Source organism: Montipora capricornis, chromosome 6, assembly GCF_036669925.1.
Source record: "Montipora capricornis isolate CH-2021 chromosome 6, ASM3666992v2, whole genome shotgun sequence".
NCBI classification, from domain to species: domain Eukaryota; kingdom Metazoa; phylum Cnidaria; class Anthozoa; order Scleractinia; family Acroporidae; genus Montipora; species Montipora capricornis.
In genome coordinates, this window is record NC_090888.1 from 28,552,891 (window position 1) to 28,567,890 (window position 15,000).

Genomic DNA, 15,000 nt, shown 5'->3' on the forward strand with positions numbered 1-15,000 from the left:
GGGTAGCATTTCGAGTGTCGAGGGTTCTTTGTCGAGCGTCGAGGGTAAATTGTCGAGAGTCCCTTTTTATCGAAAAAGTTTTTGAGAAGGAATCTACCAAGGGTCCAGGGTCCAGAGTACAGAGTCCGGTCCAGATTTTAGCCTATGCCCACGTTATGGCTTTTTTCTGGTGTAGGGGATTAGATCTCAAGACGTGTGAAAAGTAATTACCTGTTGATCGAAAAAGTGAGGGTTCTTCTTACATAAACAATAGCAATTTATCTTGCTCAAAGTATGAGCCTTTATCGCTAGCGTCGATTGCTTCGGCCCATTCCTTATTGAATATTTTTCAGGTTTTCCGTTTCGGTGCCTTCTTCGCACTTGGAAAAGGACACGATCTTTTGCGTTTGAAGACATCAACGACATACAAATCTATTACGCGTGACAGACTTATCGCGCGATGCAAAGCAAAACATGCTGCGCTTCTATCACGTGACTTTTAATGACAGTTTAATTGATAATTACGACTTGTTGACAGCTTCTATAAGAGATCATTTATTCATAGAATCGTTTTTCCTTTATAACTTTGTCTTTTTGCAATTAAAACAATTCAATGAGATGTACCTGGGAATATCAAAAACTAAAATTTGGCAAATATATGAAATTTGGGGTATACTGATAAAAATTAAGGAAGTGAACTCGATTTTGTACGGTTTTATCTGGAACGGGAAAGATAAAGTTAAACGCCATGCTCTGGTATCATACCTAAAGAAAGGAGGATTGAAAATGATACATATTGAGCCTATGATCAAAGCACAGCTAGCAGCCACTCTTAAAAAATTTCTAGAGGAGTATCCAAGTTCCTGGAAAACGATTTTGAATATTTTTTTTTATCACCGATTGGTGGATGTATCGTTTTGCAGTGTAATTTCCATACTTCCAAAGTTAAGATTCAGTTACCAGCATATTATAAGGAGTGTTTCGATGCATGGTCCGACTTACACGAGATGAAGCCCATTTCATCTCAAGAGGTCCTAAATGATATTAATTGGAACAATAATTATTTGTTGCCCCCGAGGGCCAAAAACCCGAGGCCGAGGAGGCACCTTAGGACTCCCCGCGTAATATAGAGGAAGACTGGAGAAGAGAGAATGTAGGTATTTCCGGTAGATTATAATCAGAAAAAATCTCGATTTGATCGCTTGCACGGCCGCAAGGTATCAACGTTTTTCCCGCAAATGGTCATGGGCGGCCAGCACGTTTTTCCCGCAAATGGTCATGGAAATTTTCAACCGATCGCGGAGCGGTTTTACTAGCGTTTTTTAGCCAAAAAATTACAATAAAGGCTTCGGAAAGGATAAAGAAAAGGATCGTGGTTCATTGGTTGGAATTTCAAGCGTTAAAATCCCTGAAAAAGTAAGATTATTTTCGTAGCGTTACAATTGCGTGTTTTCGCCACATGTTCCTTCGATCTTACAGAATTATGTTTTCCGTCAAAATATTCGCTTGTTTTCGCTTTCACTAGAACATATTTACCTTGATTTCATGTCCAGCGAATTTTTTTATCCTTTGGGATGAATTTTCTGTCAAAAAATTGGATATTTGGGTGGTTTTTAGCAAACAGAGGTCAGTTATTCTTAAGGTGATTGTCTCGTTGCCGTTAGCAACGGGTCGCAAATTTGACAATTTTATCGGATTAACATATTACGCATTATCGCTAATCGGACTACAAAAAAATTCTGAAAATATTCGTGCCTGGTCAGTTTTCCGTCAAATTTTGTCCAAGAAAGCTAATAAAACGAGGAAGATTTTTCTTGGTCACTCAAAAATTCATAATGACATTTAAGGATAACTCCAAAAGTTCAAAGGAGAATACTTTATTTTTAATTATTTTTTATATCACTGTTGTTCCAGTTTAAAATTTTATTCATACAACTTTACTTAATATTAGAGTTAAAAACACAACCGTCACTTAAAATAGATTTTGAAAAATATATTGTACATTCGTGCCTGGTCAGTTTTCCGTCAAATTTTTGTCCAAGAAAACTACTTGAATAAAACGAGGAGGATTTTTCTTGGTCACTCAAAAATTCATAATGACATTTAAGGATAACTCCAAAAGTTCAAACAAAAATACTTTATTTTGAATAGTTTTTATATCAATGTTGTTCCAGTTTGAAATTTTATTCATACAACTTTACTTAATATTAGAGTTAAAAACACAATCGTCACTTAAAGTAGATTTTGAAAAATATATTGTATATATAGTTTCGTTCAAATTTCATACTTTTCTCTTTTTTCCACTTTTTATAAGCCAAATATATTGTACATACATGTGGTTCCACTAATTTTTTTCCGTTTTGATACCACATCACAATATTTATATTGACAAAAGGCTCTAATCAATCAAAAAAGATAAATAATAAAAATATATTGTTGGTTCCAGTTATAATTCATCCACTTATCGTTTTTACAGTTTATAATAATCGAACTTTCTATTCAACAGACCAATTTTTCAATGCCTTTCAAACAAATTCTATTTAAAATTGCCCTCTTAAGCTATAATTTTGTGTTTAATAACTAGTCTATTAAGTCCAAAATGTCAGGTTTAAATATAATAATAAATAGTTCTTCAATGCTGTCTATAAATTGTTCTACAATACCACCTATAACATTCCAATGTTAAAACTTACCCAAGTCCCTACATTCTGCTTCTTCTTGATCGTTAGGAACAAACAAATCCTAAGTTAAACCACACAGCAAAAAAAAAAAGATCCCAAGCACTTCCCAAAACTACATTTTGTACACTTGTAGTATTTTGAGATCCAAAATTACTAATTAAAACCAAAGTACTGAGCCGCAATTCCGTAACAACATAACAGAAAAATTACGAAACTGTAAACAACAAGCCAAACTAAAAAAAACGAAAGAAAATGGTACTGTAGGGCGGGAGCAGCTCTAGTGAGGACTATGACTAGTTTAAACAAGAGGTCAATGTAAAGGAAAGATATAATTGACCTTGGCTTCCTGATAATAGCTGAGTTAATCTCTACCAACGGCTCTTTCTCACCAGATTTTCTCACACCTTTAACATCCCCAGAAAAAAGGTTTTTGCTTATTTTCCCCTGAGGATTTTGGCCCCCGCATAAAAAGGGAAAATGTAAATTAATATGTAAATTGGTAGATATTGTATAGGTCAAAGCAATCTCGATTTGTTCAACCGAGCGCGCAAGGTGGTATCGGTATTGTCCACGGAGTTCGTGAGGTGTTCTGGGTAACTTGAGTCACGAGGCAGAAAAACTCACATCGATATCAAAGGTTCAGCGTAGCGACTGAAGGTGAGTAAGTTTCGAATATTTATAGCGATTCCTTTGACTTTAAAAATCAAAGTATCTGACAGTATCTGATAGAAAATCATATTGCCTGGGTCAGAAATTGATTTTTCAAGCACAAATCATAAACAGGGGCGACGATTTGTCAAACAAATGAAATCAGATAATAAATAATCACTAATGATCCGCATATAATAAGCGAGTTTTGTTCCTATTTTATGGTATTTCAAGGTACCTTGGAAAGAACCGTATGGATCAAAAAGATGACGAAATGTTGAATGTTCCTGTTCGTGTTTTACTATCATATTTTCAAGGCATTTTCAAAAAGTATGTAATTTGTTTTTCAGTTGATAGTGTATGAAATAAACGTTGATTGAAATTAAAAATAAATGCTGTTTGTTGTTGCCCATCCTTTCCTTGCATCTTTCACTTTCATTTACCTACCTAATTACTAGCACAATAATGTGCCAATAAGCAGTAAATATTAATTGGAAAAACCTCAACTGCCATCCGTATCATCTTAGGTGGGGGTAGATGTAGTGAAAACTATTACTAGTGAGTATTGTTATTCAATCCCTTCTGAATGCCGTGCTAAATCGTTAAGCCCTCCCACACTGGCAACCCAGTAATGATTACAAGATAAGTATTCAGATGTAATTTTTGATTGGGAAAAGGTTTAATCTTAGCCTTAAGTGTTACACTGGAATCAAAACTTAGAGAATTTCAACACAAAATACTAAATTGTATTGTTTACACCAATGAAGAACTATTTCGGGTGGTTCGAACTGACTTTCCATGTTGTACCTTTTGACAAGAAGACACAGAATCAATCGAACGTTTACCCTTCCTTTTTTAAAGTCTCTATGGAATTTTGGCAACACGTTCTGTCCTGGTTAACAGATAGTGGACTCCAAATCAGTGCGCTAAAAGAGAAAGATTTGATTTTTGGAAAATTTGGTATTACGTACGATTTCACTCTGATTAATCACGTGTTACTATTGGGTAGATTTTAGCTTTATTGCAGTAGATGCCAAAAACAGCTGTACCTAATCTGTCATGTTTTGTGGCAAGGACAGGGACCGCCCAGAGGGAGGAGCTGGGAGGCTTTAGCCCACCCCGCATTTTAGCAAAAATAAAAATAAATTTAACAAAAATAACGGAGCCAAAAATAGCAAAACATCGTTAATTCGAAATAGAGAAGAGTTACTGACGAAGACAAATGCGTAGATAAATAGACAGAATTACTACCATTTGCGTCTATCCTTGAAGTGTGACGAATTTGGCGCGAAGTTTTACTTTTCAAACGTTAACGTTTTGTCCGGTTATGTGTCACTTTTGACCAATGAAACGTTGGCGGTTATATCGTGAAATTTACAACGTTTTTGGCGGCATACCAGCATGTTTTGTTCACGTGCTCTTGAATCGGAGTTTTCAGGTTTTTCGTGAGAACGGAAATATTTATGAATCTGCCTTGGAGTCTTGAAGAGTTAGTGAAGTCTTGAAAAGTGACGCCAGCGAGCCATGCGAATTTCGCATTTCAGTCTAAGTGCCCATTTCAAATAGCGCTGATAAACAGTTATTAAGTCTAAGCACCCATTTTAAAACGGTTAGCTTTCAATAACTGTGTGACTCGCATGTTGACTCGCATGGCTCGCTATGTTGGCTCGCATCAGTTGCAGTCATGGCTCGCATCCATGGCTCGCATGGCTCGCTGGCTCGCACATTGTCCTAACTCAGTGACTTTCTTTGCAACTTGGATAATGATGAGCGAGATACCAGAAAGACCGAAGAAAGGACTTCATGCGATGAAAAAACTGCAATTGAAAGGTACATCATTGCTGAGAGGCGAAGAAAGATTAGAACGAAAGAGATACGTGATTCAGCAACTACAAGAAAAACTTGAAACCGAAGTGCAACTTGAAAGATCGAGGAGAAAGTATTTCTACGTCTAGGGCATTAGATGCGCACACGCTCTTCCGTGTTTCAAGGAGCATTTGAAATCTTGATCTAAAGCAACTCCTGGACGGTAATATACCTCCTTCCAAACTTGTTAACTTTCAATTTTTCCATTGCAAAACGAGCTGAGATGTTATTAGGGTGGTCAAGCAAAACCCGAATGCTCTCACGAAAAACCTGAAAACTTTGAGAGCACGTAAACAAAACCTGCTGCTATGCCGCCAAAAAAGTTTTCAATTTCACGGCATAACCGCCACCGTTTCATTGGTCAAAAGTGACTCGTAACCGGACAAACCGTTAACGTTTGAAAAGTAAAACTTTCGCGCAAAATTCGTCACGCTTCAAGGATGGACGCAAATGGCAGTCAATATTAAGCCCGCCGCACACGGTGAGGAAAGAGCTGAGCAGACTGCCTCGTGAGGCGGTTTGTTCAGCCGTTTCCTCACTTGTGCGGGGAAATTTGTTGAGAAATTCGCCTCGCGAGGCCGTGAGGATAAAATCAAACATGTTTTTATATTTTAGGCCTCGCGAGGCAAATTCCTCACTGTGTGCGGCTACCCTGAGGCCCTGTTTATAAGGAGGGAGGGTAACCCTAGTGCTAGGGTTACCCTAGCAAGAGAGTTACCCTAGAAGTCACACATTTCTTCTTTTTTTCATCGACGTATTTACGACGCAGCTAGGGTTACCCTGGCGCTAGGGTAACCCTAGCTGCCCTGTAAACGCTCTGCTAGGGACAGCTCGCCTTCCAGGGACAACTTTTTAGCGGTTTACACTGTGTTTGCGATTCTGGCGGTTACCAAGCACGCAAAGTTGTCCCGGGTGGTAGGGTAACCCTACCTGTGAAAGTTTGCTTATGTTTGACCCTCCTGCTAGGGTAACCCTCTCGCTAGGGTAACCCTAGCATTAAGGTTACCCTACCTGCTTGTAAACAGGGCCTTAGTCGTTACGATTATGAAATATTTTTTCGCATCTAATCTTGTACTAGCAGAGGTAACGTCTTTTAAATGGCTTCTCTTTTTATGCGGTTCTCTCAGGAAAACGCGTAGTTTCGTAAAAGCCCTTTTCACGGTTAGTTTTTTCTCATTTTCATTACAATGTAATCTAACGTGGGTGCGAGGCAATTTCGGGTTAAAATTCCAAAATAGCCCGAAATTGCCTTACATGGTAGATTACATTGTAATGCAAATGAGAAAAACTAACCGTGAAAAAGGCGATTGGTCAATTTCGATCCAAACTAATAACTGGGTTTAGTTTATGAGGCGATTCTCAAAGAATTTTTAATTAGTTTCAACCTTGATCTTTGGAAGATCATGAAGTTATTGTTTCTCCTCACCTGTTATTGTGCGTCCTGATTTTTATCTCAATCAGCTCGAAGTCCATCTTTTGATATCTGGTTTCACGGCTCGTGGAGCATTCCAATTCAGTACAAGTTTTGTTGAACGTCTCTTAAAAGAAAATATTTTGTCATCGTAAGTACTTAAACCGCACAGATGATTATAGTTCTGGTCATCATGGAACATTCGGTTATTACGAACAAAGAAGTGCACATGGTACACGGCAAAATAAATAAAAACGACGAGGCTTCACACACCACTAGTAATGCAAAGAAGAAATCTCTTAAAACTTCAAATTACTTTTCCAAACAACATGGCAAACCTTCTTTATCTGGTAAGTAAACTCCGCATGATTTCTGCTATTTTGTTCTGAATCTGTTTTAATTAAATCATTTATAAAATTTGTGAATTCCAGTCACTTTTTCATGTGACATAGTTTTAAAAATATTGGGCTAATAATGTTTCCTATTTAAAAGAGTCTCCACCCAAAAAAAAGTGCGAAACAATTAACTCCACCAGTAAAGTATAGAAGCTACAATATCCAGTCAAGAATCGCAGTCTCCTCCAATCCAACGACAAGTTGAACAGTCGGCAGCCAGCCAGACTATAGGAATCAATATTTGCAACCTACAGGAATCAACTATTGCTATAGGAATCAGCTATTGCAACCTACAGATTTCACTGACTTTCCAAAAAAGCATTGTGGCAAACAGATTCACACATTTTCAATCCAAGTGGTTTTCGGAATTTCTCTGGCTGCACTATAATGAGCAAAGCGATTCTGTCTTGTGTTTCATTTGCATGTAACAAAATGAAAAATCAAATCTTTCAGCTGCCAGAAGTAAGGAAGTCTTCTTTATTTCTAAAGGGTTTTCAAACTGGAAAAAGGCGTTGGCGCGAATCAGGAGCATCAAGTGTCTGAATGCCACAAAATAGCCATTGACTATGAAATAAACCTTTCCAGAACTTTCCGAAATGTATGGGAAATGTCCAGTGATGCCGCAAAAAGGACAATGGAGGCTAACCGTACATGCTTCATCAAAGTCATAGAATGTTTGCAGTATCTTGCCCGGCACGGACAGGCTATGCAGGGTGACAGCGATGATGACTTTATTCAGTTACTTAAAGTAAGAGGGAAAGAGCAGCCTCTTCTTTTAAAATGGTTAGAGAGGAAAGAAGACAGACACACCTCAGACGGTATTCAAAATGAAATAATTGCCATCATGGCGAATCATGTCATCTGCGATCTGGTATAGAAAATCAGGGGTAGGTTTTTCTCTATCATATGCTACGAGTACACAGATATCAGTAACAAGGAACAACAACTAAGAATCTGCAGTCGATGGGTTGACAAGGAGTTAGAGGCCCACGAAGATTTGTTCGGATTTTACAATGTACCTGATGACCCTCGGCGCGAAGACTATAGTGTCGGCTATAAAAGATGTGTTATTAAAACTACAGTTATCATAAGATAATTAAGATGGAGCCAGCAACATGATGGGACATAAAACTGGTGTGGCGAGAATAATCCAGGACCTCCAACCAAAGGCTTATCCTTCTCACTGTCATAGACACTCACTCAGCTTAAGTGTAAGGACACCACGAAAAACTGCACAGCAAAAAAAATCGTTTCCCTCATAAAGTTTTCTCCAAAACGAGAAAATCCCCGAGGAAAAAAAAAATAAAAAGGAAACCTAGAGGGCCCTGAATCTGAAGCCAAGGGCATACTTGGCCTTTGCGCTACTAAATGGACATTACGCGCAAGCCTTTTTCAACGAATCCTAGACGATTACGCAGCTCTTCTTCAAGAGTGACAAATTTCCCTTGATGAGAAACTCCATTTCGATATACGTAGAAGGATCACTGGATGCCAAGCGCAAATGAACACTTTTGACTTCTTCTTCGCGATGAATTTAGGACAGCGGCTGTTTTCTCACACTGGTAACTAATCAAGAACCTTACAGCAAACAAAGATGCCAGCTCTAAGTGGCAAACGAGTAGCTTCTCGTACAAAAGACGATCTGCAGAAGATAGGAGACAGTACGAGCTTCATATCATTTTATGATCTATTTTTACTGAAACGTAAAAGCTATCCTTCCAAGACAGGACCGATGCTACCAAGGAGAACTCGCGCGCCGAGAAGAATTGAAATTGGCACTGGAGAGCCAAAATGTCCTGTGATCGCACAAGACTATTACCGACGAATATACTTTGACGCTATTGACTTGATGATGAACGCTATTGACCAGCGGTTTGACCAGCCAGGCTTTGATACATATGCAAAGATGTAAACTCTTAATTTTAATTTAGACCCTCAATTTTCAGGACAAATCCGAAGAGCTAAAGTTTATGCAATAACTGTACGTCGGGGAAACATTCCGACACATTTCGACGCGCATTCGTGAGCATCTGAGAAGGGACAGGACTTGTCACATTTTCCAACATTTGCAACACTATGCCCTTGAATCATACGTCAAGGCCTTTCAATACAAAGTTCTTACCTCTATACCCTACGCTAAAACAAAATTGCAGAAAATTCGGTTTTAGACCGAATGATCTGTGCAGTTTCAGTCAGAAACTTTAAGCCACTTTCACATTCTAGACATTTCTGGACCGATTTTGAGTCATAATGGCATTTTTTATCCAATCAACGGGTACACACTCTCTTTGGAAAATGTTTTATATGGAATAATATCGTAACAATGCCCTTTACTTAATTTACTCAATTATTAAATAATCCAAAAATTACTGGGTTTAGGAACAAAATTGTTCTCAAGTGCGAAACAGAAAGGAAAATGAAAAACACGAAAGACTATTTTTAAACAATTATTGGATGAGGTTTTGTGATATCCGGAATAATCAGGGTCGAGGTAAGTGTTATCAGCCGAAGCGAAGGCTGAGGCTGATAACACTAACCGAGACCTTGATTATTCCGGATATCACAAAAACCGAATCTAATAATTGTTTTATTATACATTGTTTTGAAGAAAATAACGACAAACGCAGTATCGCAGCGATCACAGTTTATTTTCAAACACATTGCTCTTGGAAATCATGCATTGCGCGCGCAACCTACAGATTATTCACTAATCTGTAGGTACAGAAAATCCCCCTTCAATCTTTCATTTTTTAATAATTAATTTGTTGTAGTTCATTGTTGTAAAACATTGTTAATTATTTGTCTATAAAATTAAAAAATAATAAATAAATAAATAAATAAACATTTGCAACACTCTGGGGAATGTCGAAGACTCTGTCCTGAGAGCTGCTTCTCTATTTTAGAAACGGCGGCTAATCGTATCCAGTTGTTGCTCAAAGAGGCTGCTCATAGCCGCTGGGAAAATCCCAGTCTAAATAGGCAGCTAAAGCATGCGGAGCTAACTCTATCTTTTCAGCTACATTTATGTTTTAGCGTAGTTTTTTTGGTGTTGTTGTTGTTGTTATTCTTGTTGTAATTACCTGCCATCGAGCACTTAACTTTGTTTTTTCTTTTGCTACACTGTTTGCGTGTGCATTATTCGATTGTTTGAATTTAGTATTGTTGTAACGTATCAATGTAAGTTCAAATTGTAACATTGAGTGACTCAAATTAAAATTCGCACTGCAACGAAGACTTAGATGATCGATGATCGATCGAAACATGTTTTGTAAACTCAAAGTTGTTCTCCATTTTTTACGAAAAACTGTACAACGATGTTGCTAATATTTCAATGTCAACTGCCCAGATGGAAGTTTTACAAGTGCTGCTGAAGGATGGTGATTATTTGTGTTAAAAATTAAAGAGCTGCTCAACCCAGAACGGGAAATGATAAAAGAAGTTATAACCTTATGTAATCCGGCAATCAGTGCAGCCGGTGAAAGATCCTTTTCGACTGCCCGGAGGCTAAAAACATGGCTCCGTTCAAGGATGAACCACGAACGATTTAGTAACCTGACAGTTTTAAACATACACAAAGAAAGAACTGACGGACAGGCTTTTCACCTTTGACATATGCATCGCAAACGAATTTACCGACCGCAACACAAACAGAAAGCGTAATTTTGGTACTTTACAAGTATATGATGTACAGTAACTTTAATAGCATTCACTTAATTATTTCCAGTTGCCGTTTGTTAAATTTCAGAGCCGTGGAAATATTTTGAATTAATTAATTAAACAGATATTGAACTTGGCTTTCGTATGATATGAGGGTGTTATCCGCCTCAAGTCTTCGGCTTTGGCGGATAACACCCTCCTCGATCTGCATAATTCTTCATATCATACTCAGCCTCGTCCAATAATTGCGAAGTATGCAGCGTTAAGTTCAAGGCAGCTCAAGCAAAATAATCGTTGGATTTCTGGCTTATTTATAGTAGTTAAAGGTTGATATCAGTAGTATAACAGTCTATGATATTTCATTTAGTGACGGTGAATTTTGAGACCCGATAGCAACATCGCTGAAGATCTGGAAAAAAAACTAATAGTTTTATCGTTATAAAAGCATTCTCCTTCACTTTAGAGAAATTAAATAAAAATTCCCAAGCATGCCCCCAACCCCCAAATTTCTTCCACGCGTTCTTTTTTAGCCCCCCTACTCAAAAACTTGCCGCGTGGTCCCTAAAGGACTAGACGTGTCTATAGTGTTGAGCTCTGTATTGCAAGGAGAATAGACTGCATTCATAAACGGCGGTCAAGAAATTATTCTTTGTCTTTGTGCTAATCATCGTAACTAGCCTCACTTTGGAACAAATATTCCTTTGAATTTTGCTCGTGTTTACGAGGCTAGTTAGGATGATTAGCATAAAGACAAAAGAATAATTACTTAGCCGCCATTTATGAATACGGTCTATAACAAATTACTACAGCATTTGAAGAAATGGAAGAATTTTATCCATATATTTCAATAATAAATACGTGACGACCCCAATTACGGCTTTTATGTGTGGGGAATATAAGCCGTTCCTTGTGGTTGAGTTTGTAGTTATTGTTATAGCCTTAATGTTTAATGTAGCATCAATTGTATTGTTAATGTTGCCATTGTACTGTTTATTTAATAATCAATAAAAATAAAAATAAAATTATTAACATTATCGATCCGCTCGCACGGCTGTGACTAGTTGCCGGCTCTCTCCCGACCAATAAAAGTTTTGTCAACGCAAACACAAATTGTGACACTGCAAAAAAAATGGTATGAGTACCAAGGCTTTTGTCACGGATGAAAACAATTTTGTCATATCTAGAAAGAATTGTTGTCATTGGTAGATAGAAAGTTGTCGTGAAGAGCAAGAATTTTGTCGTGGGTGGAAAGAAAGTTGTCATAATGAGAAGAAGGTTGCCATAGATGGAAAGAAAGTTGTCATAGGTAGAAAGAAAGTTGTCATGCTACCCATGGGCCTTATCTTTCTTGCCATCATTTCAACTGCTGAAATAAAAAGAAGGGGGGGAGGTGGGCAACCTGTGAGACTGGTTATAGCCAACTCGGCGCTTCTTGTCTCCGTCATCATGTCGAATGCGTGCTCATGGAATAATTCTTAAATACGTGAGGACATTTTGTTCGTTCCTGATATCTTTTCCTTGCCCCTTGGGGACTCGGAAAAATACTGTGCAACTCGCAATAACGTGTATTTTCTATGTGGTTTACCAGACAAAATAAACCTTTGACTTCTGTTTGCAATCAAGACTATCAAATCATTAGATTTCTCGGTGGCCAACGTCACAAGTTTTAGAGCAAAGAACCGTGTACGTATTTCCGACAAAAATGCAGTCAAATAAGCAGTTGAAATTTAAGAGAAGAAGATGTGAATGAGAAAGGCAAACTTGCAAGGTTACTTAAAAGCAATCGTTGTCTTTTTTTGTGCAATGAACTTGTTTGCCCACGGTTAGAATATACCAACTGATACGTGTTGACGGGTCACCTATCATTGTCCTCATAAAATGCCATTAGTACAGAGCGCAGTAATGATTTGGCTAAAACACCATAGCTTTAACAGGAGTTTCAAAATAAACTCTCGGCATAACCTGTGGTAAATAATTATAGAACAGCTGGCCAGAAGTGCCGGGAGCAGTAATTGTAAAGTTTTTGCTTACAGTCAACATCTCAGTTGTGTAACGATGTTGTTGTGATTTGCATAACACAACCCTAGCTATCAGTCACAAAATGAATTTAGAGGAAGCAGCATTCAATCAGTTGCGATGTTGATTTGACTCTCCCCGACAGCTATTTTAGCGAATCAAACGTAACTTTTTTCATGACATTCTATTTGCAGGTGGTTTTCCTACGGACACGTACGTTTCTGCAGGTAGATAAAGAGAACTGTGAAACCGGGAAGACAGACTAAAATGTGACAAGAGACACTGACAAGATGATAAACTACACTGACAAAAGCAGAGATAGATAGACAAATCGTCACAGTAAACTGTGTTCTCAACGCTCCATTGATGGTAATGTCCATTGCTGGCAATATTTTGATATTGACAGCTGTGTTGAAATCGCCTACCCTTCGCCGTTCAACTTCGATAATGTTGCTCTGTAGTCTTGCAGTTTCAGATCTCCTGGTTGGTTTTGTCGTTCAACCGCTTTACATTGCAGATGAACTTATTCGCCTGAAAACTGAAAATCTGTTATTGCACCGACTGTCTGGAATATTGGGCTTTTTTCTCTGCGGAGTTTCTATTAACACAATGACCCTGATAAGTTTGGACAGAATGTTCCTTCTTCTTTATCATATGAGATACCTGGCTTTGATTACAGAATTTCGCATCAAGTTCATCATCGCCATTGTTTGGTTGAGCACGTTAAGTTCATGTTCGGCGCTGTACGTTTGGGACAAGTTTGTATTTCATTTGATAACAGGATTTGTCATCAGTATTTGCGTTGTCATTTGTACATTTTCTTACATCAAAATTTACTCAATTGCTCGTCGACATAAGCTTCAGATTCAAATCGAACAACAAGCGGTACGTGGTAATTCAGCTGATTCCGTCAATAACTTGCACATGGCCAGAACAATTAAAAGTGCGATGAATACTTTTATATTTTATATCTTTCTTCTTATATGCTATGTTCCCTCGGTTGTTTTACTAATTTTGTTTGCAACTGTCCATAAGTATTGGAAACCGGAATGGACGTTTTCTTCAACAGTGATTCACATGAACTCGTCTGTGAACCCAATTTTGTACTGTTGGCGGTTACGCGAACTTAGGTTAGAAGTTATAAGGATAGGAAAACAGTTGCTTCCCAAATGCCGGAGTTCGGGACAAATGAACGATTAAATAATGTCATGTGCGATTATTGTAAATTAGCATATTTTGCCGGCACGTATGAGTTGCCTGGTGAGCCGTTTTCCGTGCGTAGAGGTTTGTGGGATTTAGGTTCGCAGTTTGCGGACGCCAGTAGCGCCGCGTGAAGTTGTTGCTTTTGCTTTTATATTGTTACGATTGTCACTAGCATACTATGTTTTTCCTTCCTATTGCTTTTAGATTCTTCTTTAGTAAGTATTGTATATTTTTCGTTTAGTAATGGCACCCCAAGGGTAGCACCATTGCCTTAATCGGGGGCACACGTTCCCCGTTTTTTCCACCTGCTGGTTTTTAGGGATTTTCTTATCCAGCTATGGTGTCTTAGTTTTCTGAATTCGAAGGTTAATCTTTGTTTCTATTTGGAAGTTGAATATATGGCACGGTGGTTTGGCTGACTAACGTGCCCAAATATTATTGTTGTGTTAGTCTGGTTGAGTAGTGGAGGCAAAATGACTGATGTCCACTGATTTGACAACACGCTGTTATTAGCGATTGCAGATTAACTGCCGATCTAGGTCATCAGGATATGCTGTGTTTCGTCTAAAATGGTGTGAGAAATGTTACTGATCGTTACTATTTTCAAAGAAAAAGCTTCATTTACGAACAAGGAAAGCGAAGAAAGAGAGGGAAAGAGAGAGAGCCTCAATTTTGGAAAGTGGGTTGTGACTTTAATTAACAAAATGAATATACATGAGATAAATTGAACATGAATTAGATATATTAAAATAGCTTCCGTCTATAATGGTCGATGCTGGTTGATTCCAATAAAACTAACCAGTTTACCACGATTCAAATGGACGACTACGGCGAATGCACAGGTCTCGGGATTAAATGTTACCAGCGAAGGCGCGCGCGCGCGGAGCACTATAGTTAAGGACGGTGCCTATTAATTTAAAGGTATTTTTGCGCGGTTTACTGACTATGCGGGAGAAGCAGATCTTAACAAGTGTTATTGAAATCCAAAAAGAAAATTTGGGGTAACCACGCATTTTTCGAAGATAATTAATCAAGAATATTCCAAATCAAACGCTGTTTGTGTCAGAACAATAGAGCAACCACGATACGTCACAATTATTCAAGATGGCAGCGCCCGGGAAATTTGAAAGCCAATACAAGTGTT

General features: G+C 38.1%; 1 protein-coding gene and 1 pseudogene across 1 annotated transcript; both read left to right on the plus strand.

The window, feature by feature from the left end:
* Positions 1 to 7,587: 7,587 nt before the first annotated feature.
* On the plus strand, positions 7,588 to 10,674 carry LOC138053547 (zinc finger MYM-type protein 1-like; annotated as a pseudogene).
* Positions 10,675 to 12,440: 1,766 nt separating this feature from the next.
* LOC138053548 (adenosine receptor A2b-like) lies at positions 12,441 to 14,617 on the plus strand. Its single transcript, XM_068900171.1, has 3 exons — positions 12,441 to 12,459; positions 12,848 to 12,880; positions 12,970 to 14,617. The coding sequence occupies exons 1-3, from the start codon at positions 12,441 to 12,443 to the stop codon at positions 13,851 to 13,853; spliced, it is 936 nt and encodes a 311-aa protein (XP_068756272.1). The 3' UTR covers positions 13,854 to 14,617.
* Positions 14,618 to 15,000: the final 383 nt, after the last annotated feature.